This window comes from Gossypium hirsutum, chromosome D03 (assembly GCF_007990345.1).
Source record: "Gossypium hirsutum isolate 1008001.06 chromosome D03, Gossypium_hirsutum_v2.1, whole genome shotgun sequence".
In the NCBI taxonomy this organism is placed as follows: Eukaryota; Viridiplantae; Streptophyta; class Magnoliopsida; order Malvales; family Malvaceae; genus Gossypium; species Gossypium hirsutum.
Window position 1 is genome coordinate 51,629,600 of NC_053439.1, and position 24,535 is coordinate 51,654,134.

Here is a 24,535-nt window from a genome sequence, read left to right on the forward strand (position 1 = left end):
GTGATAAGAGTTTGTGTATGCATAATTACTACTAAATTATTAAGTACAACTTTTGTTTAAAATGTTTGAATGGCTAAATTCATGAGAGAGTAGTAATTATTGGGTCAATCATATAATAATGATTGTATCTTTTTGAAATTAAGGTAAAGTCAAATAGAGAATATCTAAATATATCCTTTTAATTAAAATCCTCTTAATTATTTAACAAATTTTGTGGTCTTCAATTTGTAAGGGATGCAATCACCTATCAGATCAGTGGTCGAATCAGTTAAGTTATCAGTTTGTCGGTTTGATCGTTGGTTTAATTGATTTTAGCTGATTCAACACTTCGTACCAGTTCCCAGTCTAATCGGCTCAAAAGCACCTTCCGTACCGATACTCGACCGGTTTTGGGTTTGATCAATTGAACCGATCTTGTTCAAATAACATTGAAATTGAGTGCAATTATTTTTCTTTGGAATTGGACGAGTCGAATTGGTTTTGAGATGGATCAATCTGGATCATATTGAATATTCATGATTTAAAGTTGCTATCTCATTTTGATTAGAGTGGCTTAGAATCATTTTGAATTTCGGTCATTTTAGGTTTAAGCAATGTTTTTTGAACTAGATCAGTGATTAAATTAGACAAACCTTTGATTCTCAGTTTGACCGATTCATCTTATTTAAATTAAATAAATTATTAAAATTCATAAAAAAATTAAAAAAATCATAAAACCCAATTCAACCTTTTTTTTATTTAGTTTGGTTCAACCGGTTCGTACTGTTTGGGTTCAAAATCTATATCCAATCGGTTTAGTCCGGTTTCAACAATTTTAAGTTTAAATTATTTGTAGTTTGGACAATTTTAATATTCATATTGTTTTGGGTTGGGATTATTTATGTAAACCCATAATTTCTTGTTCTGGTGACTTTATGTTCGAGCTATTTTGGGCTACTTGATTTAGGTGGTTAAAGTTTAGAGGTTAATCTTTATTTTCAGAAATAGTAATGGCAGATGGAGAATCACATTAGAGTTTAGGGGATGACAAGAATCAATCAAGTTGTCACCTTCAAGATCCGGCTCATAAACACTCCATTGGAATTTGACAAGCCCTCTTCCAAACAAACACACATGAAACTACTTTTTCTTTATTTGTCAAAAATTACAATTTTTTTTACTATTCAACAAAGAAAGAAAGAAAAAAAATATCAATGTCACAATCTTCAATTATCTTCCGTATATCATCACTTCTTTGCCTACATAAAAACCCCACACACCCGTCAAGTTCTTTGTTCATTGCTCTCTCTTTTCTTTGTTTTCAGTTCTTAATACTTTGTTTCATTTCATCAAAAAAAATCCCATCATGAGAGAAATCCTCCACGTTCAAGCCGGTCAGTGTGGAAACCAAATCGGAGGCAAATTCTGGGAAGTTGTTAGCGACGAACATGGAATTGATCCCAAAGGGAACTACGTCGGTACTTCTCGTGTTCAGCTTGAGAGGGTTAATGTTTACTACAACGAAGCTAGTGGTGGTCGTTACGTACCCAGAGCTGTTTTAATGGACCTTGAACCAGGAACCATGGATAGCTTGCGTACTGGTCCGCACGGACAACTTTTTAGACCTGATAACTTCATTTTTGGTCAAAATGGAGCAGGGAATAACTGGGCTAAGGGTCATTACACTGAAGGAGCTGAATTGATTGATTCGGTTCTTGATGTTGTTCGTAAAGAAGCTGAGAATTGTGATTGCTTACAAGGTATTTGATAAATTGCTAAGTGACTCTGTTAGACACAATTTATTATTTTTATTTTTATCTTTTTTTGTGATGGAATGTTTGCAATTAGGCTTCCAGATTTGTCATTCTTTGGGAGGTGGAACTGGTTCGGGGATGGGGACACTGTTGATATCAAAGATCAAGGAAGAATACCCTGATCGGATGATGCTGACTTTCTCGGTTTTTCCGTCGCCCAAAGTGTCTGATACGGTGGTTGAGCCCTATAATGCGACTCTATCAGTGCACCAGCTTGTGGAAAATGGTGATGAATGCATGGTGCTTGATAATGAAGCTCTCTATGATATCTGTTTTAGAACTCTCAAGCTCACTAATCCCAGCTGTAAGTTGATATTTAAATTCTATTTTCATATATACTAATTGGGTTTGGGTTTATTCTCAAACACAAAAATTCGATCAAACCCAAGTCGAATTCGATCAAAATTAATACTGATAATAAAAAAGTTAACAATCTAGACCTATTCAATTTAAACTTGAATTGATTTGAACCCAAAAATAGATGAGAATTTGAAAAAATTCGAACAAGTAACCAAATCTTGAAATGATGCAAATCCATACAATTTGACTTGAAAAGCCCAAGTCTTAAATCCAAAACTCTAAATAACTTGAAAAACCCAAACTCAACATTACATTAGAAAATTGAGCCTCAAACCCATACTTGAAACAACTTGGCTCAAAGTGATCACAGTGTAGTCAGAAGATTATTTTAAGGGAGTTAAAGTGTAACTTTACTATTATACTAATTTGTGATTTCTTAAAAATTAAAGGGATGATATAGATATTTTTCCATTTTAGGGGAGTCAAGATCACTGTCTACCCTTCTTTCCACATCTAGAAGTGATCAAAATTTGAAATGATTTGAACTCAAGATAATCTAAATCTAAAGTGACCTAAACTCAACTAATTCAAACTGAAGTGACCCAAAATTTAAAAATTAAAACTGATCCAATCTAAATTGACTTGATCCAGAACCAACTTAACTCGTGTAATTCAGAGATCTAATTAGTCATATACCTCAAAATGAAAGAAATAAAACCTTTCTTGCTGGCCAAGGTAGGTTTGAGGATTCAATGACTTTTTACATATGATGTTTTTCAAGTAACCTCTTTTTTGTGCATTTATATGAACAGTTGGTGATTTGAATCATTTGATTTCAACAACTATGAGTGGAGCTACATGCTGCCTTCGTTTCCCGGGCCAACTCAACTCCGATCTCCGAAAACTAGCCGTAAACTTGATCCCATTCCCACGCCTGCATTTTTTCATGGTTGGTTTTGCACCCTTGACATCCCGTAGCTCGCAACAGTACCGAGCCTTAACGATCCCCGAGCTAACTCAACAAATGTGGGATGCTAGAAACATGATGTGTGCCGCTGATCCCCGCCACGGAAGGTACTTGACGGCGTCAGCTATGTTCAGAGGCAAGATGAGCACTAAAGAAGTTGATGAACAAATGATAAATGTGCAGAACAAGAACTCATCGTATTTCGTAGAGTGGATTCCCAACAATGTTAAATCAAGTGTTTGTGACATCCCACCCACCGGGTTAACAATGTCATCAACATTCATGGGGAATTCGACGTCGATTCAAGAGATGTTCCGGCGTGTTTCGGAACAATTCACCGTTATGTTCCGTAGGAAGGCGTTTTTGCACTGGTATACAGGGGAAGGAATGGATGAAATGGAGTTTACAGAAGCGGAAAGTAACATGAATGATCTGGTTTCGGAGTATCAGCAATATCAAGATGCTGTTGCAGATGACAATGATGAAGATTATGAAGATGAGGCAATGGAAAATTAAGGTGATTTTTTTAAAAAAATTCAACTTCAAAAAAAAAAAAAAGCCAATGGTGTTTTTGGGGACTACTTGGTGATTTGTCATTTGATGCTGAAAGAGCCATGTGTGATTTGTGTTTTGAATTTGATGCATTTTGTGAAGAATTATGATTGAAAATATGTGATTGATTGTATGTAAATTTGGATTGTAAATTTTGCTTATTTGTGTGTTTATTTATATAATAACTTCACTTTGGCTTGTTTATTTGACTATGATTATCTATGCATTTGTAATAATTTGTTGATTGAATCATAGTTTGATTGGTACAGATATTGTCCTCAATACAAAAGGAAGTGAGTTTGAGTGCGTTGAAACGCATTATGTTCCTATTTATGGGTTCTAAGCATTATGCTTCAATTTTTTTTTCAATTTGGTACCTCTTCTGTTTTATCATCTTCAATGGCTGGGTTACCCATTCAAAATTTGGGATGATTTGAGCAAAAACAATTAGGCCGAAAAGTGGGCTTAAGCAAAAAATTAAATAAAATTAGGCCTGTCTAAAGTATGAATCGAATTCGGGCTTGAATATTCAAGGCAAGAGCTCGGTCCGGCTGGTTTTTTAGTTTTGTAATATATTATAAGCTTAATATAACATTTTGTATCTTAACTTGACATTTTTTCCTATTTTGGAAACTAAGCTTTTTTTTAGGTTCAATTTGGTACCTAAATTTATTAAATATTATACAAATTACGCAAAATAGTAATGGTGTTTTTTTTTTGTTATGCTACAAAAATATTGTCAGTATTAGAGGAAATTCATGTTAAAAAATAGGTATTGAACTATGCTAAACGAATTAATATTAAATAAGAAAAAAAGTTTAAAACCCCTAATTAAAAGAAATTGATTATTTTCAATTAATAAAATAAATAAATAAATAAATAAAACTAAAAGTAATTGGACATATAAAATAAAAAAATCATATAATCTATCTCATGTCGGTCATACATTTATTATTTTTTCTACTTCATAAAAAAACAACATTATTAGTATATTGGATTAATTTGTAAAACGTTTGACAAGTACCAAACCGAACAAACAAAAAGATTAGGCATCAAATTAAGAAAAAGAGTCAAGTTCATGTACCAAATTGGACACCCAAAAAGTTTAAGTACCAACTTAACAAAAAGTATCAAGTTGAGGTACCAAATTAAGAAAAAGTGTCCAGTTCAAGTACCAAATATTATATTAAGCCTATATTATATTTTTTTATTTTTATATATTATATAATTTATAAAAATATATATAATTATTAAATTAAAAATTAAAAATAATATAAGAAGGTTTAAATTTTGGACTGAATTTGTAAACACCTTTAATTTAATGATTAAAATTTATATAATATAAATTATTACAAAGGAATAAATTTATATAATTATATTATGCCAAAAAAAATTAACACATATTGCATCTACACAAAAGCTCCAACCAAAGCCACATCGAAAATGGTAATTTAATCCCTCCAAATGTTGAATTCTCACAATCTAATCCTTTTCAAGCATTTTTCTTCAACTTTTCTCTTAACAACAATTCCCTCTTCATCAAATATACCAAAAACTCATTCCAAGTATCAATAGGTCCTGGCAAACACCAATGAACACAATCATTTACTGATACATTCCGGTTCATTGAATGTCCATACCTATTTGGATGCCCATCTGGTCTCAACCACATGATTTCAGTGATATTTATAAGTACAAATCTCAACCCATTTTGTACCCCTTCTTCTACCTTAGCTTTCCTAAATTCCTCAACTTGAGTCAAATAAAACTCTTTATTATACTCTTCTATTTTCATCTCTTTTGTAAAGGGTCTTGTTCTATCACAACTCCCACCATTATTCCAATCCCCATTTTCAAAATGGGCTGCTGAAAATGTCCTTAAAAATGTAACCCCTTCATAGTTTTTAAGGCTAAGAAGGGTTTTAAAAGTTGTTTGAAGTGCCATTTTGTACCCATAATACCTTGTGAGGCTAGTGATGTTGCTGTGGTTGCATTTGTGGCAACCTATGAGTTGACCATCTTGGTAGTACAATAATGGGCGAAAGAACCATTGGCCTACTGATATGATTACATAATCAAAATTCTTAATCTCATTTGCCCATTCTTCATCAGCTTCATCTAAGTATAGGCTCATTAAGCTGTTGAATGAATGGCCTTCTGGGTCTGAATCTGTGTATTTAACTAAGAATGGTGACCATAATGCTGATAATGTGAAATTGTATTCACTATAGAACAAATGTGTTGAATAGATTGAGGCTGATGGAGATTTGTTTGATATGTCCTCTGCATATGTTACCTGAAAAGATAAAATGCAAATTCAGGGGATTAAAGTAATAGAAGTCAGATTGAATTTTGTTTCTTCTATTCAAAAAATGAGTAAATTAGTCATTGTACATTAGATCAAAGAGTAAACTGGTTCTTCTATTAAAAATTCTATCAATTTTTAGTGTTAAAAACTGGTCTCTATCCATCGATATAAGGTACATGTGTTACACCAAGTGTAACTGTCTGATTATTTTGTTAACCACTTCAATATTTTAACAGTAGAACTGAATGGAATTTTTAACAAAAACAATAGCAAAAGCATCATGAAGGCCCCTATATTAAGAGTCAGATTGCATTTTGCTTCCTCTACTTAAAAAAGGGGCAAATTAGCCCCAATATGTTAGATCAAACAACAAACTAGTCCTTTCTATTAAGAACTCCATCAATTTTTAGTGTTAAAAATTTGTCCCTATAAGTCGACATAAGATACACATGGTATGTCATATGTAACTGCCTAATTATTAAACCAGTTTTAATAGTACAAATATATGAACATTTTAGGGTAAACTATTGTAGAGGCCATCCAACTATGGTCTCTTTTTTTTGTCACCTAACTATTAAAAGTTACAAAATGGTCACCCAACTATTAGTAAATTTCTTTTTGGCCTCCTAACTATTTAATTTTGTCTTTTTTGGTCACCAGCGGACTAATGTAAAAGTGCAAACACTCAAAAAACCAAGATAGTTAGATGACCAAAAAAGACAAAATTGAATAGTTGACTGACCATTTTTTAATTTTTCATAGTTGGATGCCGCAAAAAAAATCATAGTTGAGTGAGTACTAATATAGTTTATCCTATTTTTTAACAAAAAAAGGACCAATATGCTCTTTGAACTAATGTACAAGGACTAATTTACCTATTTTTTGAGTAGATGGGACAACTTTTACCTAAAAACAACCTACTTACCCTTTGATCTAACGTATAAAAACTAATTTATTCTCTTTTTTTAATAAAAGAAATAACGAAATACAATTTAACCCGAATATAAAAACCTTGATGGTACTTTTATCTGTTTTAAAAGGATGATTGAAAAGAAGCAACTTTCACTTACATGAGCTAACAAGCACAGCAACGATTGCATTTGGTTCCTTCCTACAGAATCACCAACAAACGCCATTGATTTCCCTCGAACAATCTCTAAAAACTGAGTTGCATCAAAGAGAGGTAACTCACAACCAAATGGCTTCCATCTCCATTTCATGAACTGTAAATCAGGTCTCCCAAACTTCATACAATTATGCTGATCAATAATGAGGGGACATGTTTCATTGGTGTAATAAGGACCTTGAGGGTAAATCACCCATTTTCCACTAAACACATCACATTTATCATCATCACCACCACTTAACTCAGTGCTTCTTCTCAAGCTGCTTGACAATGGAGGATGGGAATTTTTCAAAAGAATTAAAGGGATGGAAGTGATAAAAATCAAAGAAAGGGTTGAAACAAGAAATTTATGGCAATTGGTTTGATGAAATTTCATGGTTGGGAAGATAGAAAAAAGTAAGTGAACTTGTTGAAGTTATATATGAATTTTGACAAGGGCTGAGTGGCACCAACTAATTCATCATTATCATAATGAATGAATCCCCAATGTTTTTTGTTTGTTTCAAAAGAATACTTATTATATTTGTACATCTTTATAGTAAGAAAACATGGGAGTTCTCTTATGGTATATAGCAAAATGGTCCATTGTTTTTGAAGGAATAATATTAGGTATAATATTGGAAATTTAAATGGTATAATATCAAATTTAGTCTTTAGCGTTTTCATTTTTTTTTTGTTAATTTGGGTCTTATTCTTTTCTTTTTATCCAGTTAAATTTAGTTATTAACCTTTAAAAATAAAGTCGAATTTATCTTTTTAATGGAAATGTTGACTAAAGCATTAACATAACAAAATTTAATATTTATAAAAATATTTAAAAAATTCAAATTCAAAAAATATTTAAAAATACACGTGGATTATCATGTTGTCTGTCGTGCTTGAAAGTTTAATGTTTTGTTTAGTATTTCCATTAAAAATAACAATTTGACTCTTTTGAAAAGTTGATGGTCAAATTCGACTCTTTTTAAAAGATGAAGGACCAACTTTAGAATAAAAATAATAATGACCAAATTAATAAAATATATAAATGTTAAGGGTTAATTTATAAATATACTTATTTAAATTGAATGATTAGAGTTAAGAAATGAATAAAAGAGAAGCAAAACCACGCTTTTACAGTCAAAACCAATCAACTTCAGTCTCGTCTTTTTATTTTTCATTTTTAAATTTTTTCGGCAATTATAAAAGTCGGCTTAAATGACAAATCGATATATGATAAAGAAAAAGGTTAAATTCTCTTATTAGTTCTTGTACTTTGTAAAAATTATGGATTTAATCCCTATAGTTTTTAAAATTTAAAATTTTAATAACCACCAAATGATAACATTTAAATTCAGTTATTTCCTATATATGATGTGCAAAATATTTTATAACGATTATCATTTATGTTCAGGGGCGAAGTTAGAAATATTGATAGGGGGTCGGGATATTTATAAAAAGGGTAAACTACATCCAATGTTATTAAACTATTAGTAAGTTCATATTTTGATCACTCCACTACAAAAAGTTATAAAATAGTTGCTAAATTATTTAAAAATTTTCATTTAAGTCATTAAACTATTTGAAATTTTTTATTCAAGTCACTAGGCTGTTAAATTTTTTTTTAAGTTCGTCTAAAAAGCTTTAATCAACGATTCAATAACCGGTATGGTGGGTCAATACCCATCGATAAGTAGAAGAATATACCTTAGATCCAAGTTGATTAGACGGTTAGTGTTACAAACCGGAAAAGAAAGTTATTTGGATTTTAGTTTGCCGATTCATGACGTTTAAAGTTGTTTCTTAAAGAAAAAAAAAACTAAACTATAGAAGAGAAGGGAAAGAAGAGCTTTTGATTGGTGCAGATAGTGCAAACAGAGAAAGCCATACTACAGAGATTTTAACAACTCAATGACTTAAATGAAATCTTTCGAATCATTTAATAATCATTTTTGTAACTTTTTAAAGTTGAGTGACTTAAACATAAACTTACTAAAGTTTAATAACACTGGGTGTAGTTTACCCTTGTATAAAATAATATAGACAATCATAAAATGTGTTTGGGTTAGACATTTACAAATATGGATGAGTTTGGATAAAATTTTAGGCTCATATTTTAAACCAAGCCGAGCTTGACTTGAAGAAGCATAAAATGTACCAAATTTTCAAAAGTACATGGACTGAAGTTGAGCAATTCGAAAAAATACAAAGACTAAATCTATAACTTTCATAAATTATAGGGGCTAATAGCAAAATTTAACCTAAAAAAACACTTTTTGTCATCTTTTATCCATTGGAAGCATTATATGACACATATTCATTTGGATCTGAATTATATGCATGAATCTTTGGTTTTTGAAGGGGGACCTCCTAAGAGTTTTTAACTTCAATCATCAGTCAATATCATTTCATTCTAAAACTAGATATTTGCAGCAATGATGAGTCTCACCCCTCCCCTCCCCTCCCCTCCCCCCAAAACAAGAAACCCATGAGCCCACACCATGTTAGCCCCTCACTTTTGAACTTGTCGTGACCCCAAAGTGAAAATTAGTCTTTGGTTGTAATTACTACTAGTACTATGTTATTAGACAGGCTTGGCTTAGAAGCAAAGCAATTGTTATTGCAAAATTTTACTGCTCCTAACTTCAATTATATAAAGTTATATCTATATATAATGGAGTTGTAATCCCGCTATTATCTTATTAATCGTCAATGGAGTAAATAAGTAATTATTTGATACAACATTTATGGAATGTTTTAGATTCCATAAATAGGTTAAGAGTGTGACAAGTATCATATTTATTTGTGTTGAGTGTTTATTTCTCTACTCCCTTTCTCAAGAAGGCTCATCTTCATATATATATATATATATATATAAAAGACACAGTCTATTGACGTGACATGGTAAAGATAACTAGGCACCATGTGTGGCTACACGTTACTCCCTAAGAGTTACACGTGTTCTCAAATATTTCCCAGAGAATATGGGCGAACTGGGGGCAAACAAGAGTATAGCTAGTTGGACTATACCTCGCGGATTGGGATGAATGGCGAACACACGTGTCCTCGATAAGAAAGTTAGAGAACAGACGAGAGATCAGATATCAGATCAGATATATATGACATGCTCTACATTCTTTATATTAAAATTTTTATATTTTTATTACATGATACACTTGTCACATTTTCATGATATTAATCTTACTCGTCAATTGTTTTTTACTCTATTAATAGTTAACTCAATTATTACGGTTTTAATGATTGATAATTAGGGCCTAAGAAATTACATAGCTGACACCAGCTAACCTTTTCGTTATGCATATTGTGATCCGTTGTGTCAAAAGGAAAATGACAAATGAAGGTTAAATTTTGATATTAGTCCTTGTACTTTTATATTCTTTTTTAGAAAAATTATATATGTTTATTTCTAATTATTATATTCGTGAAGTTTACTCTTGTTATTCAATTTAATATCATATATAAAATAAAAATATTTTTAAAATAATTATAACCATTTGCCGGTCTAGATAACAAATAAATTAAATCATTTTCCCTAAATCAATCCATTACTTCATCCAATTAACTTACAAATTTGACGATATATATGTTCATAGGTCGGTTGAGTCTTGATAAAAGTTTAGGCCCATTTGATATGTTCGGATTTGTTTTGATAAAAAATCTATTACAGTTATTTTTTAAGGTTGTTTTGAAGTAAGGTAAACTATATTCAAGGTTACTAAATTATTAATAAATTTATACTTTGGTCTTTCAACTTTAAAAACAGGAACGTAGCCAAAAGTTTATCTTTGAGGAGCAAAATTAAATTATAAAATTAATGAGATCAAAGGATAATGTTATATTTATATATGCTATTGCTTATTATTTTAAAATTTTAAAGGGATTAAACTAGAAACTTTTCATCTTTGGGGGCCAAAGTGTATTTTTTAAAAACTTTAAGGGATTAAAATAATAATTTGCCGTTTGGTGGGGGAAGGCCCCCGCTTACCCATCAGCGTCTCTGTTCAAAATGATCAGCGAACTGTTTAAAAGCTTATATTTTGATCACTCCACCAAAAAAGTAAGTCACTAAATTATTTAAAAATTTTCATCTAAATTACTAGGCTATTAAATCTTTACGGGCAACTAATGTGACCATTAAACAAATGTTTCTCAATATAATAATATATATTAACTACATAATTTCCATGTGGCATTTAAAAATAACATTTTGAGTCGGCTTTTTTATCCTTTAATGAATTAACCCAACCTAAATTACTATGTTTTAGGTTTTTCTAGGAATGTCCTTAAATTTGGTTTACTATTCTCAAACAAAATAGACTAAGATTTAATTCATTAAAGGATAAAAAAGCATTGAAAACGTCTTTTTAAGTCATGTGAAAATTACATGGTTAATATATATTATATATGATAAAAAATGATTTAACGATTACATCAATTGTGTGTTAAAGATTTAACAATTCAATAGCTTAATTGAAAACATTCGACTAGTTCTGTGATTATTTTATAAATTTTAAAGTTGAGTGAATAAAATGTAAATTTAATAATAATCAAGTAACCTTGATTATTACCTGCATGCTGAAGATGGTGGATCTCATAGTTGAACAGGTGGCAAAAGTGTTTCTCTTTCTACTCTTGTCGGTCATGCCATAGGTGGTGGGATCACAACATTTATAGCATCCGACCTAATTCAGTAACCTTGAGTGTAGTTTATCCTTTGAAATACCATGCTTGTCGGGTTCTTACCTGCATGCTAAGGATGGTGGATCTCATAGTCGAACAGGAGGCATAAGTGTTTCTCTTTCTACTCTTGACGGTTATGTCCTAGGTGGCAGGATCGCAACATTGATAGCATCCAACCTAATTCAGTAACCTTAAGTGTAGTTTATCCTTTGAAATACTATTCTTGTCGGCTTTTTACCTGCATGCTAAGGATGGTGGATCTCATAGTCGAACAGGAGGCATAAGTGGGGGGGGGGGGGTTGTTTGTGCTAAAAGTACCAAATACACACAACAGAGTACAAGATAAAAAGAAACACAACAGAGATAAAAAGTGATACAAACACAACAGGCAATACTAAGATTGCATCAACAGAGTTCACATACACACAACCAAATATCCCACATGATAAAAAGTACAAGAGGCATACTTTAATAAATAGATTCGCAGCCTAACATTTGCTCCCACATTTGTAAGCTAAATTTGTGAGAGAAACGAACCTGACTGCTGAAAATTATTGATAAAAAACAAAGCAGCAATACTAGTCTGTAAATCGCAAAGATAGCAGCAATAAGCGATTCAGATGCTGGAAACCAGCAAAGCAGAGATTGCACAACCGAATGCCCTACATGATAAAAAGAACAAGGAGCATCCTTTAAGCCTCTTCCTCGTATTCCTCATATTCCTCATACTCCTCGTCTTCTGCAGTGGCGTCCTGGTATTGTTGGTACTCTGAAACCAAATCATTCATGTTGCTCTCAGCTTCTGTGAACTCCATTTCATCCATCCCTTCTCCAGTGTACCAATGCAAGAAAGCTTTTCTTCGGAACATGGCAGTGAATTGCTCGCTCACCCTCCGGAACATCTCCTGGATTGAAGTAGAGTTCCCTATAAATGTGGATGCCATTTTCAATCCACTCGGAGGAATGTCACAAACTGTGGATTTCACATTGTTCGGAATCCATTCGACAAAGTATGATGAGTTCTTGTTTTGCACATTGATCATCTGTTCATCGACTTCTTTCGTACTCATCTTGCCACGAAACACAGCTGATGCTGTGAGGTATCGACCATGTCGAGGATCAGCAGCGCACATCATGTTCTTGGCATCCCACATTTGCTGTGTTAGTTCTGGGACAGTTAAGGCTTTGTACTGCTGGGAACCACGAGACGTGAGAGGTGCGAATCCGACCATGAAGAAATGCAGCCGGGGAAACGGAACAAGGTTTACAGCAAGCTTGCGGAGGTCCGAGTTCAGCTGACCAGGGAAGCGAAGGCAGCACGTAACCCCACTCATGGTGGCAGAAATCAAATGGTTGAGGTCTCCAACTGAACACCAAATATCGCAGAGGCAGTCAAAAGAATCTAAACTCATGTGGCTCATTCTACTTCATCACTAATACACAGAAAAACGGCCCCATGTCTGTAAAGTCGTTAGTTCCTAGTTTTAACATAAAAAACTACTGCAGATATGACAGAATCATAGATAGACGACGTTGGATTTATCAAAACAACACATAATTATCAACCAAAACAAAATTTTCAGAAGCAAACATCCAGATATACTAAATAAACAGTGATAAACAAGAAAGAAAGTACTTACAACTGGGTGTGGTGAGCTTGAGGGTACGGAAACAGATATCATAGAGAGCTTCATTATCAAGAACCATACACTCATCCGCATTTTCCACCAGCTGATGAACCGAGAGTGTTGCATTGTACGGCTCAACCACAGTATCAGAAACCTTAGGAGATGGGAACACCGAAAACGTAAGCATCGTTCGATCCGGATACTCTTCCCTGATCTTGGATATCAACAATGTTCCCATTCCAGATCCAGTTCCTCCTCCCAAAGAATGGCATACCTGAAACCCTGTAACCAAACAGAGGCTCAATTCAAAGATAAACCAGACTTAACCTTTAAATTAACCAAAATTACCTTGTAAGCAATCACAATTCTCGGCTTCTTTTCTGACGACGTCTAGAACAGAATCAATAAGCTCGGCTCCTTCGGTGTAATGACCCTTGGCCCAATTATTTCCAGCACCGGATTGCCCGAAAACGAAGTTATCGGGTCGGAAAATTTGTCCAAACGGGCCGGATCTTACGCCGTCCATAGTACCGGGTTCCAGATCCATTAAGATGGCGCGGGGAACAAAGCGGCTGGAACTTGTTTCGTTATAGTAAACGTTGATACGCTCCAGCTGAAGCTCCGAGTCGCCGTTGTATCGACCCGTTGAGTCGATTCCATGTTCGGTGCAGATAACTTCCCAAAACTTGGCTCCAATTTGGTTGCCGCATTGACCACCTTGAACGTGAACGATTTCTCTCATTTTCTCGGGAAAGTGACGGAAAGTTGAAGGGAAAAAAATGCACCTTAGAATACTGGACTGAAGAGTGAAGAGACAGATATTTTCTATGACCGAAAAAAATGGATTTTCATTTTTATAGAGGAGTAACGGTTTCCGTTCGGTTCGTAACGGACGTTACGTTTTAGTGGGAAATTGATTTCTTTGAAATCGGGATTGTTTCAGTGCTTATGCGTAAAATATCGCAACTACTGAGTTTATTACGTGGCTTCTTTTCAATGGAGGAGCAGTGAAATTGGTGTGGGACTGACATTAGCGGATCCTACAGTATTAATTTATTAAAATCATCTCCATGTGATTGATTACTGAATCACCGACATAAAACTATTTTTGAAAGGTTAAATAAGTTATTCATAAACTGGGTAAACTAAAACTAAGGTCCCTAAGGTATTAGTATGTTTACAATTTCATCACTTAACTTCAAAAAGTTACAAAATGATCACTAAACTATTTGAAAATTTTTATTTAAGCCACTAAGCTAGTTAAATTTCTTTTTAAACTCCATCTAGCGAGTTCCAAGCAACAATTCAATGATCGGTACAATAGACACATCGAAGAATAGAAGAACATACTCTAGATCCAAGTCAATCTGAAATTCAGTGTCGAAAATCGGAAAAGAAAGTTGTTTGTATTTTAGTTCAAAGTTATTTTAAGAAAAAACCGAACTATAAAAGAGAAGAGAAGAGAGAGCTTTCGATTGGTGCAAGTGGTGGGATATAGAAGGCCATACAACAACGATTTTAACAACCTAGTGACTTAAATGAAAATTTTTGAATAGTTTAATGACCATATTGTAATTTTTTGAAGTTAAGTAACTAAAACGTTAATTTACTAATAATTTAGTGACTTTGGGTGAAATTTACCCTTTATAATTAGCCTTTTAAAATGAAGTTGATGATGATTGGTTGAAGTAAAATGACTTTATTTATTTAAAAGAAATATATTCTCCAAAAAAGTTAAAAATATATAAATATTTTATTATAATTTATTTTATGTTGAGCTATTCCTTTTATCTGTAACATCGTACCATACTTTGAAAATAATGTCTCTTAATTGACACCTGTACAGCTGTCTACCCTTTTCTTTTGTTGTTTTCATAGCAGAGGACATTCAGACAAAAAAACAGACACGTGGATTGTTTTTTGGTTTTAATTTTTAATATAGGATAAAAATTTTTACTAAGTTTTAAAGGATATATGTTTAGACATTTTTTCTCTAAAAAAAATTTACATGTTTAGTTTTTATTTTTAAATAATAAATTTATAAATTGCCCATATATTTATTCTCGAATTGATTCTATGGTATTATTGTTATACCTCCTCGAAATATTTTATTTTTAAAAAATTAATGTAAAAATAATAATTTAATTTTAATATTTTTATTCAAACTGAACTTATATAAAATTTTAAATTTATTTTCAGTTATATAAAATTTTAAATTTATTTTCAGTTAAACTGATCTTGGCTGAGAAATAAATTTAAATTTTTATTTGACCCGACTAAACTCATGAACAATTCTAATTAATACCCGACGATTCCCGATCTATTTCTTCCAACCCATCAGTCAGTCCGATTCGAAATAAAGAAACGCTGTATATGGGCTCACAGCTTAAAACGTTTTATGAGCAGTATTAGTGAGAAACAAACTGGCTGCTGAGATTATTTATAAGAAAACAAAGCAGCAATATGAGTAGTCTAGTAGAACAACAGAAAATTAACACTAAAGTGATCCTCATCCAAGCACCCGGCAATGCCGACATTGCACCAACAGGCTTCACATGCACAGAAGCATAACAAAACCAACCAAATATATCCTACCATTATAAAAAAAGAAAAAGAAAATAACAAGGAACCAGCTTTAAGCTTCTTCCTCGTACTCCTCGTATTCTTCATACTCTTCGTCTTCAGCTGTAGCATCCTGGTATTGTTGATACTCCGAAACCAAATCATTCATGTTGCTTTCAGCTTCAGTGAACTCCATTTCATCCATTCCTTCTCCAGTGTACCAATGCAAGAAAGCTTTTCTTCGGAACATAGCGGTGAATTGCTCGCTCACCCTTCGGAACATTTCTTGGATCGAAGTCGAGTTCCCTATAAACGTCGATGCCATTTTCAATCCGCTCGGAGGAATGTCACAAACGGTGGATTTCACGTTGTTTGGAATCCATTCGACAAAGTAGGATGAGTTCTTGTTTTGGACGTTGATCATTTGTTCGTCGACTTCTTTCGTGCTCATCTTGCCACGGAATACGGCTGATGCCGTGAGGTATCGACCGTGTCGAGGATCAGCAGCGCACATCATGTTCTTGGCATCCCACATTTGTTGTGTTAGTTCTGGGACTGTTAGTGCTCTGTATTGCTGGGAACCACGAGACGTGAGAGGCGAGAACCCGACCATGAAGAAATGTAGTCGGGGGAACGGGATGAGGTTTACCGCAAGCTTGCGGAGGTCCGAGTTTAGCTGACCCGGGAAACGGAGGCAGCATGTAACACCACTCATGGTGGCAGAAATTAGATGGTTAAGATCTCCAACTGAACAATAAATACTGAAAGTTAGACCCCATGTGATTTTCTTTTTCTTTTGATGAAATAAAAACAAATTCACATGGGTTTCTCTTTCAATGAACCCAAGTGAGACCCCATGTGAATTGACCACTGTATTCATGAAAATGCATAATTCTAGCATCAATGAAAACAATAGCCTAGCAACTCACCAAAATACTAGCATCAATGAGAACCTTATCATAAAATAATCATAATAGTTATTAATTAGTGACCCATGTGCCAACCCCATTATTGTATTCTCCTTAGAAATACCATACCTCTTAAACCGTATAACCAAAAACTGGGAAATGCCAAAACCAAATTTTTAATCTTATTTTCTATATCTACATTTCATGTCTGTTTTATAATTTATTAATTTTTGGAGTTCGTAGTAATTCTTCTAAACAATATTGTTTCTAACATTCAAACTTGAATTATTTTTGTAGAGTACAATATAATTTACCACTACTAGTAGCCCCCTAATTAAATGAAACTTTCATTTTAAGCCCCTCCAAGAAGTAAAGCTATTAATTAAGGTATTTTTAATCTTTAATAAATAGAAAAATTACACTTTAGAAATTTTTAAAAGTAGCAATTCACAATCTAAGTTCTTTTACCACAAAATATATAATTTTAACCCCTCCAAAATTTTATAGTTTTATCTCAACTCTCTTCAAACAATTCCAGGCTTCACCCTCACTTACTACTTCACCCCACACTTCATTCTTAATTTAATCTCTATCTTAAGCAAAATGCTCTAGAAAGTGAAACCCAATGTGAATCCCAATTGTACGTGTGCAACTCTACATGCATAGGCAGTCAAAAAGAATATAATACTCATGTAGATCATTCTACACTACCATCAATATACCAAAAATTGGGTTCATATAGTGGAACATAAACAAGAAGATTATGGATCTTATATTAAAACTTCATTTTCTAGAAAATCAAAAAGAAAAAGAATACTTACAACTAGGAGTAGTTAGCTTGAGGGTACGGAAACAGATATCATAGAGAGCTTCATTATCAAGAACCATACATTCATCTGCATTTTCCACCAGTTGATGAACAGAGAGTGTTGCGTTGTACGGCTCAACCACAGTATCAGAAACCTTAGGAGATGGGAACACCGAAAATGTAAGCATGGTTCGATCCGGATACTCTTCCCTGATCTTGGATATCAACAATGTTCCCATTCCAGAACCCGTTCCTCCTCCCAAGGAATGGCATACTTGAAACCCTGTAACCAAACCGAGGTCCAATTCAAATATAAACAAGAGCTAACTCTTTAAAAGGAATGGTATACCTTGTAAGCAATCACAGAGCTAACTCTGTAAAAGGAATGGCATACCTTGTAAGCAATCACAGTTCTCGGATTCTTTTCTGACGACGTCAAGAACGGAATCAATAAGCTCGGCTCCTTCGGTGTAATGCCCCTTAGCCCAATTGTTACCGGCTCCGGATTGCCCGAAAACGAAGTTATCGGGTCGGAAAATTTGTCCGTACGGCCCGGATCTAACGCTATCCATAGTACCAGGTTCTAGATCCATTAAAACGGCGCGAGGAACAAAACGACCGCAACTTGCTTCGTTATAGTAAACGTTGATCCGCTCTAGTTGAAGCTCCGAATCACCTTGGTACCGACCCGTTGAGTCGATGCCATGTTCGGCGCAAACAACCTCCCAAAACTTGGCTCCTATTTGGTTGCCGCATTGACCACCTTGAACGTGGACGATTTCTCTCATTTTCTCGGGAAAGCGACGGAAAATTGAAGAGGGGGAAAAATCAAAGAAGGACTACAGATCTTTAAGAATACAGGACTGAGGAGAGTGAACTTATTTTCAGGTGAAACGGGAGTTTCGTATTTATAGAGAAATTAACGGTTTCCGTTAGGAACGGACGTTCCATTTTCGTGGGAAATTTAATTTTTTTTGAAATTGGGATTTGTTTCGTTGCTTTCGAGTAAAATCAATTCCATTTACTGAGTTTAATTCGTGCTGTCTTTTGATTGGATGGACGGAAAGTTAGAGAGAAAAAAATTAAAATTTTCTTTTCGCTTTTTGAAATTGGGATTTGTTTCATGCTCCTCTTAAATGTAAGAAAATAAAATTTAATAATGTTAAAAATTATACTTTAAATATTAAATTTTAAAAATTATAGGGTCTAAATTTAAAAGTATAAAAATTAAATTAAAATATATTATATGAAATTATTAAAACTAAAGTTAAGTGGTCAAATAAAAATTTTATGCATAATTTAGTAATTAATACTGTAATTTTTTTTAGGGATTGAACTAGTTCTTTTTTTCCTAATATGCACGAATTAATTGTGTGTATTAATTAAAATATATTATATGAAATTATTACAAATCAGTTGTAAATATTATTATTAAAAGGTAAAAATAATATAAATATTTAATTTTTATAATTATGATAATTTAAATTATATCAATATAATATAAGACCAAAAAATTAATATTTAAAATAAACTTGAATGAAAAAGGTATTTATATTAATAAATTAATCTGTATGATTTAAATAATATCTTTAGTATATTTATCATTTATCTATTAAAGAAAGAAATAATTTTTATATATTATATATGAAATTGAATTTTTAATAATTAAAAATAATGAGTTTGCATGAATGAATGTGTAAAATTTATTGGATGTATATTAAAAACTATATATAAGGACTTAATATTAAGAAAAAAAAAGTTAAAACTGAATTATGTGTGTACATATTACTATATTTTTCCGTAATCTATGACTAAATCAATTACAGCAAAAATTATTAACATATATGATCCTTGTTATATGAATGGGTATTCGATATTGATATATTTTTATAAGGAAATTAGATTGAAATAATATTCATTTTAAACTTTAGTCAATAAAAACACGTAAATAATTAACATGTCAAATAGCAATTTTTTAACTATGCCATATTAAAATGCTTTCTTTAATTGTAACTTTAAAATGCTATAGTGTATATATACATATATATATATATTAAAATGCTTTCCGATTGAGTCTCAACTTGATTGATATGGGCATTGTTACCAATGCAAGAGAACGTGGGTTTGAGTGTGTTAAAGCGTATTATTTTCCTATTTATGGGTTGGGGAGAGACTCTAAGTAATTCTAGGTATTGTGTCAAAAAAGTCAGAAATGATCAGAACATATTATATATATAATAAAAGGTGAATTAGCCCTAATGTACCCAAGCATTAGACTTGCACATCATTCTATATATATATTGAACAATCTTATTATAGATTCTGATCATATCTGCTCTTTTTGTTACAATGCCTAGAACTACCCATAGCCCCTCCCCAACCCATATAAATAGGAGGATAATGCACTTCAACACACTCGAATCCACGTTCTCCTACATTGACAATAATTCCCTTACCAATCGAGTGAAGACTCAATCAGACACATCATACTATATTTATATGCACTATTTTCTTTTTCATTTTTTCTAAGGGAAGGAAATATATATTACCATGTTTTGATATGTTGAACATTTATATGCTATTTTTTTAATTAATTGAACCGATGGTTAAACATATTTTATTTATTTAAAATTTTATATATTTTTTAATTTATTAATATTTAATTAAAATTAAATCGATCGAACTGAAAATTAATAAATTAATTGATTTGACTATCAATTTTATTTTAAAAATCGCAGCAATAAAGGTATCGGGTTAGTGAAACAATGGCTGCAAACATTTGATGGCAAAGGCAAAAAGCAAATCCTTCACTTCTTTTTATTTTGGAAACTTGCATTTTACTCTCTCATCTCATCTCCCCTTTTGAATGACTGAAAAAAGGGTTGCTATTCATTATCAAAGGACGAAATTGATTAATGTTGGAAGTTGTAAGATAGATTCTTAGGGTTTTTCTTTTCTTTTTTTTAATGCTTAAGAAGCCTTGTGTGTAAAGCAAACTACATATCCCCAACTATTTTTGCTGTCATTGAATGACTTCATCTTCTTATATATCACTCCAACAACTTTCCATGATTTTGCCTTTATGCTCTCTTCTTTCCCACTTGTATGTGGTTGCTTGAAACTCAATTTGTCAATAATTGCTTTGGCTTTGTTTGAATGCAATGGCTGTTTTATCGTGTCACGTTTGAAACATTTTTGTATAGTGACTTGCTTGGATTGCAATGTTGTAGCCACAACCGAGGAGATTCAACTTTAAAAATGTTCTTAAAAATTGGATCGGTGTTGAACTGAATATTTTATCGAATTTTTTTGTTATAATTAAACTTTTAGGTTTATTAGTACCGGTTTGTTATGATACTAACTATTATCAATCTATTGACCCGCTAGTTTGTTGGGTCCTGACCTGTATTCTGTATGGGTTTGTACATGCATAATGCTCGCACATGCGTAGTATGAGCGAGCCCCAAATGATGACGCATAATACGTAATATTAGTTCGCCTACACATGGTGTGAACCCTATGTATGCAAACACACTTCAAGTATTCACGTGCTAACCCTAAAGTAAGGTAATGTCATCATGTATGGAGACCTACCTAACATGTTATACCTATGAACAGTGACAACATCATATAAATACACAAAATTAATCCATTTTAGGGTAGATAGAAAAAGATCCGACACGGTTAATCTTAATTAAGTCAACCCTTGCATCCATTCCCCTATACTCTATGTTTTGTGTTCAAGCACCAAAAACGATACTTAACTCTCTTGATAGAATTGCTCGATCCTTTTGGTGGGGACATGATTATCATAAACGTGGACTGCACTCTGTCGATGGGAGCAATTATGCAGGCCTATGCATCTCGATGGTCTCGGGATACGCCAGTCCAAGTACATGAATGATGCACTAGTAGCTATGCAAGCATGGCACATACTTTCCAATCCACAGGGGTTAATGCAGCGAACCCTTCTTGCGAAACACTGCACGAAGCAAAATTATATGAAGGTAACGAGCAAAACCACTGATTCCTGGACATGGAAGTGTATACTGCGAGGAAGGATATATGTAGTCAAAGAATAGATATTCAAATCTGGGATCGAAATAGAGTGTCAAGATTCAAGCATGGTTTGGTATTGCAACAGTATGCGGAGCAAGTATTGCCAAGTTTGTCGATTACTTGCATAAGACAGCAGGGTCAGTTATCATGGCATAATACTAGCATCCAAGAACAATTACATGACTCTTGGGCAACTGAAATGCCTTCCAAGTCATTCTCAGTCCTGAAATCCGGGGATCGTTTTGTCTAGAAATATAGTTATAATGGGAAATTCAGTGTTAAGGAAGCGCAACTTCCTTCACCAACCTCAGACAAGCCAGGTATCTCTGATTAATTGGCGTGTTTTCTGGAAAATCAAGCTTCCATACTCTTTTTTCTTTGGAAAATCATCAATCAAAGCCTCCCAGTTCAGTCGACCAGTGAACGCTATCTACCTAACGTTCATAGTATATGCCCAATGTGTCATGCTGATCCAGAGACCATAGATCATTTATTTCGCACATGCACGTTTGTTCGCGCTATCTGGTTTGGTTTAAACCTTGGTCTCCGAATTCATAATACTACTATTACTCCTATCCGGGGGTGGGTTATGGCAACAGGATGAACCAGCGGATATCATGAAGACAAAGGTAGTTACGGTTTGGCAAATTTGGAGACACAGAAATCAGGTCACCTCCTAGATCGCCTCCTAGTCACCCAGCGAGATTGCCCAGCACCCAGCTCACCATTGCCCTCCAGCATCCCTGCCATGCTTCGCATAAAGCCTCTGCTACACCCTCCCTTCATTCCAACTTCACTGCACCATTGCATTGCATCAGGCAGCTTGGCATGTGATACCAGTCCCGGGATAGCCACACAACACGGTGACCAAATGATCAATGTTGAGATGATAAGGGCAGGTGGATGGGGGCTTTGTATGAAGAGCTAGGGATGGGACTTAAACCATTTTGTGAAGCGTGTGGAGACTGGGGACAAAATCAATGAGCTGATGGGGAACAAAATGATGAAAATGGAAGGTGCAATAATCAACGAAATGGCAAAGCAAAGTTTAGAGGTTGGTGGGGGTTGTGAGAAGATGATGAAGACACTTTTTCAAAGCTTGAAAAAGAACCGAATACATTTTTCTATAAATTTTTATAATTTAAATATTTTTTAATAATTCCTTATAAGCATTAATAAGTTTAAATTATTTTTCTATATTTTTATAATTATCTAAAAAGTTATGGTGATTGAGAACCTAGACAACAATTTGTCTAGGTTAGATGGACACAATTTGTCCAAATTTATCCTAAAGTATTTTTAAATATAATCTTTTAAAATTTTTATTTATTTTTAAGATTTTTTAATTCGGAATATACAAACATATATCTTACCATTAATCTTTTCATTATAGTATAACTATGATGTGAACCCAAATTATTTTCAACTAATATACTATAACTTAGGATGTATCTCATGAGTTAACATTATGATACTCCTAAACATAGAAAAGCTACTAGAAAACCACTAAAAAAAATTTCAGCTCTAAAATCTCTCATCTTCCATAAAAACAAAAATTTTAAACCTCAAATAACCCCTAAAATCAAGGATCCCATTTCCTATTTAACTACACACCATCACTTCCTTGCTCCCTCCTCTCCCCTTTCACTACTTCACACCTCTCTCAAAGCCCCCTCCTCCCCCTCTCCTTTCCCTCTCTCTCATTGGTGGCAAAATGGTAATGTTCTTTTAATCCTCATTACAACATCATATGATTATGTTTTCTTTTTATAAAATTGTGTCATTGATGGATATGGATGCAGGCAAACTCAGCATCGGGCATGGCAGTAAACGATGAATGTAAAACCAAGTTCTTGGAGCTAAAAGCGAAGCGAAACTACAGGTTCATCGTCTTCAAAATAGAGGAAAACCTCCAACAGATTGTAGTGGAGAAAGTAGGTGCACCCAAAGACAGCTATGAGAAATTATGTTCCAGTTTGCCGTCCGATGAGTGTCGTTACGCTGTCTACGATTTCGATTTCACCACCGATGAGAATTGCCAAAAGAGCAAGATTTTCTTCATCGCATGGTATCACCCCCCCCCCGCCCCCAAACAATTGCATGAAATATTTTGTAATACGTAAATGGCACTTCTTCATAAAATTCATGTTGCATTACAGGTCACCAGACACATCGAGGGTGAGGAGCAAAATGTTGTACGCAAGTTCCAAAGATAGGTTCAGAAGAGAACTGGATGGTGTTCAAGTTGAATTGCAAGCCACCGATCCCAGTGAAATGAGCTTTGATATCGTCAAAGAAAGAGCCTTCTAAAATAATGCTTATATTGCCAAAAAATGGGGGGCATTAAATATTTTTCTTTTTAAATTTTCCTATAATCATAAATATTATTGGAAATTTAGGAACTGATCATATTATGTGTTATGGTGTCAAAGATGGACTCGGCATCATCGGCTTGGATTCATGGGGTTGTTGAAAGGTTAAGAAAAAACTATGAACGGGGGATCAATCATTTTTCTTTTATTTTAATTTTGTGTAATTATCTTTATATATGTGTTTTTAAGTGAATAACTCATTATTTTCGCTCATTTTTTTAACAATCTTGTTATAGTTGGGATTATTTTTTTTAAGATAATATTTAGAACTACCCATAATCTCTCTCTAACCCATAAATAGAAATACTTCTGATCAAATCCTATTAGGTTAAAATATATCATAGGTTACTATATTCTTTACAAATTTAGGAATTAAGTCCATTTACTTTTCAAATTTCAAAATATAAGTATAATTATTAACTCTGTTAACATTTGGGCTTGGATTTTGAAATTTGAAAGTGAGGGACTAAAT

General features: G+C 33.3%; 5 protein-coding genes across 6 annotated transcripts; 2 read left to right on the forward strand and 3 right to left on the reverse strand.

Moving 5' to 3' along the window:
- Positions 1 to 1,044: 1,044 nt before the first annotated feature.
- LOC107929279 (tubulin beta-7 chain-like) lies at positions 1,045 to 3,816 on the forward strand. Its single transcript, XM_016860652.2, has 3 exons — positions 1,045 to 1,739; positions 1,828 to 2,097; positions 2,906 to 3,816. Exons 1-3 carry the CDS (start codon positions 1,346 to 1,348, stop codon positions 3,574 to 3,576), a joined length of 1,335 nt encoding a protein of 444 aa, XP_016716141.1. The 5' UTR covers positions 1,045 to 1,345; the 3' UTR covers positions 3,577 to 3,816.
- Positions 3,817 to 4,938: 1,122 nt separating this feature from the next.
- LOC107929229 (protein trichome birefringence-like 19) lies at positions 4,939 to 7,428 on the reverse strand. The gene is made up of 2 exons (XM_016860606.2): positions 6,991 to 7,428; positions 4,939 to 5,908 (listed from the first exon to the last, which is right to left on the reverse strand). The coding sequence occupies exons 1-2, from the start codon at positions 7,420 to 7,422 to the stop codon at positions 5,105 to 5,107; spliced, it is 1,236 nt and encodes a 411-aa protein (XP_016716095.1). The 5' UTR covers positions 7,423 to 7,428; the 3' UTR covers positions 4,939 to 5,104.
- A 4,669-nt stretch (positions 7,429 to 12,097) lies between these two features.
- Positions 12,098 to 14,267, reverse strand: LOC107929272 (tubulin beta-9 chain-like). The gene is made up of 3 exons (XM_016860644.2): positions 13,703 to 14,267; positions 13,367 to 13,636; positions 12,098 to 13,092 (listed from the first exon to the last, which is right to left on the reverse strand). Exons 1-3 carry the CDS (start codon positions 14,094 to 14,096, stop codon positions 12,419 to 12,421), a joined length of 1,338 nt encoding a protein of 445 aa, XP_016716133.1. The 5' UTR covers positions 14,097 to 14,267; the 3' UTR covers positions 12,098 to 12,418.
- A 1,499-nt stretch (positions 14,268 to 15,766) lies between these two features.
- On the reverse strand, positions 15,767 to 18,737 carry LOC107929276 (tubulin beta-9 chain-like). The gene is made up of 3 exons (XM_016860648.2): positions 18,027 to 18,737; positions 17,646 to 17,915; positions 15,767 to 16,663 (listed from the first exon to the last, which is right to left on the reverse strand). The coding sequence occupies exons 1-3, from the start codon at positions 18,418 to 18,420 to the stop codon at positions 15,990 to 15,992; spliced, it is 1,338 nt and encodes a 445-aa protein (XP_016716137.1). The 5' UTR covers positions 18,421 to 18,737; the 3' UTR covers positions 15,767 to 15,989.
- Positions 18,738 to 23,276: 4,539 nt separating this feature from the next.
- Positions 23,277 to 24,276, forward strand: LOC107929244 (actin-depolymerizing factor). 2 transcript variants are annotated; one of them, XM_041090488.1, is made up of 3 exons: positions 23,277 to 23,408; positions 23,494 to 23,759; positions 23,851 to 24,276. In XM_041090488.1, exons 1-3 carry the CDS (start codon positions 23,406 to 23,408, stop codon positions 23,999 to 24,001), a joined length of 420 nt encoding a protein of 139 aa, XP_040946422.1. In that variant the 5' UTR covers positions 23,277 to 23,405; the 3' UTR covers positions 24,002 to 24,276. The 2 variants fall into 2 exon arrangements, with proteins under 2 accessions (XP_040946422.1, XP_040946421.1); XM_041090487.1 differs by lacking the exon at positions 23,277 to 23,408 and having other exon boundaries at positions 23,488 to 23,759.
- The last annotated feature ends 259 nt before the right edge of the window (positions 24,277 to 24,535 follow it).

What these genes read in the sequence shown, in the direction of transcription:
- LOC107929279 (XM_016860652.2), top strand. Translation starts at nt 1,346, where the DNA reads ATGAGAGAAATCCTCCACGTTCAAGCCGGTCAGTGTGGAAACCAAATC. An exon ending in GAATTGTGATTGCTTACAAG is followed by an intron (nt 1,740 to 1,827) that starts GTATTTGATAAA and finishes GTTTGCAATTAG; the next exon opens with GCTTCCAGATTTGTCATTCT. An exon ending in CAAGCTCACTAATCCCAGCT is followed by an intron (nt 2,098 to 2,905) that starts GTAAGTTGATAT and finishes TTATATGAACAG; the next exon opens with TTGGTGATTTGAATCATTTG.
- LOC107929272 (XM_016860644.2), bottom strand. Translation starts at nt 14,096, where the DNA reads ATGAGAGAAATCGTTCACGTTCAAGGTGGTCAATGCGGCAACCAAATT. An exon ending in GAATTGTGATTGCTTACAAG is followed by an intron (nt 13,637 to 13,702) that starts GTAATTTTGGTT and finishes GTTTGGTTACAG; the next exon opens with GGTTTCAGGTATGCCATTCT. An exon ending in CAAGCTCACCACACCCAGTT is followed by an intron (nt 13,093 to 13,366) that starts GTAAGTACTTTC and finishes TTTGGTGTTCAG; the next exon opens with TTGGAGACCTCAACCATTTG.
- LOC107929276 (XM_016860648.2), bottom strand. Translation starts at nt 18,420, where the DNA reads ATGAGAGAAATCGTCCACGTTCAAGGTGGTCAATGCGGCAACCAAATA. An exon ending in GAACTGTGATTGCTTACAAG is followed by an intron (nt 17,916 to 18,026) that starts GTATGCCATTCC and finishes GTTTGGTTACAG; the next exon opens with GGTTTCAAGTATGCCATTCC. An exon ending in CAAGCTAACTACTCCTAGTT is followed by an intron (nt 16,664 to 17,645) that starts GTAAGTATTCTT and finishes TTTATTGTTCAG; the next exon opens with TTGGAGATCTTAACCATCTA.
- LOC107929244 (XM_041090487.1), top strand. Translation starts at nt 23,488, where the DNA reads ATGCAGGCAAACTCAGCATCGGGCATGGCAGTAAACGATGAATGTAAA. An exon ending in AAGATTTTCTTCATCGCATG is followed by an intron (nt 23,760 to 23,850) that starts GTATCACCCCCC and finishes GTTGCATTACAG; the next exon opens with GTCACCAGACACATCGAGGG.
- LOC107929229 (XM_016860606.2), bottom strand. Translation starts at nt 7,422, where the DNA reads ATGAAATTTCATCAAACCAATTGCCATAAATTTCTTGTTTCAACCCTT. An exon ending in TGCTGTGCTTGTTAGCTCAT is followed by an intron (nt 5,909 to 6,990) that starts GTAAGTGAAAGT and finishes TTATCTTTTCAG; the next exon opens with GTAACATATGCAGAGGACAT.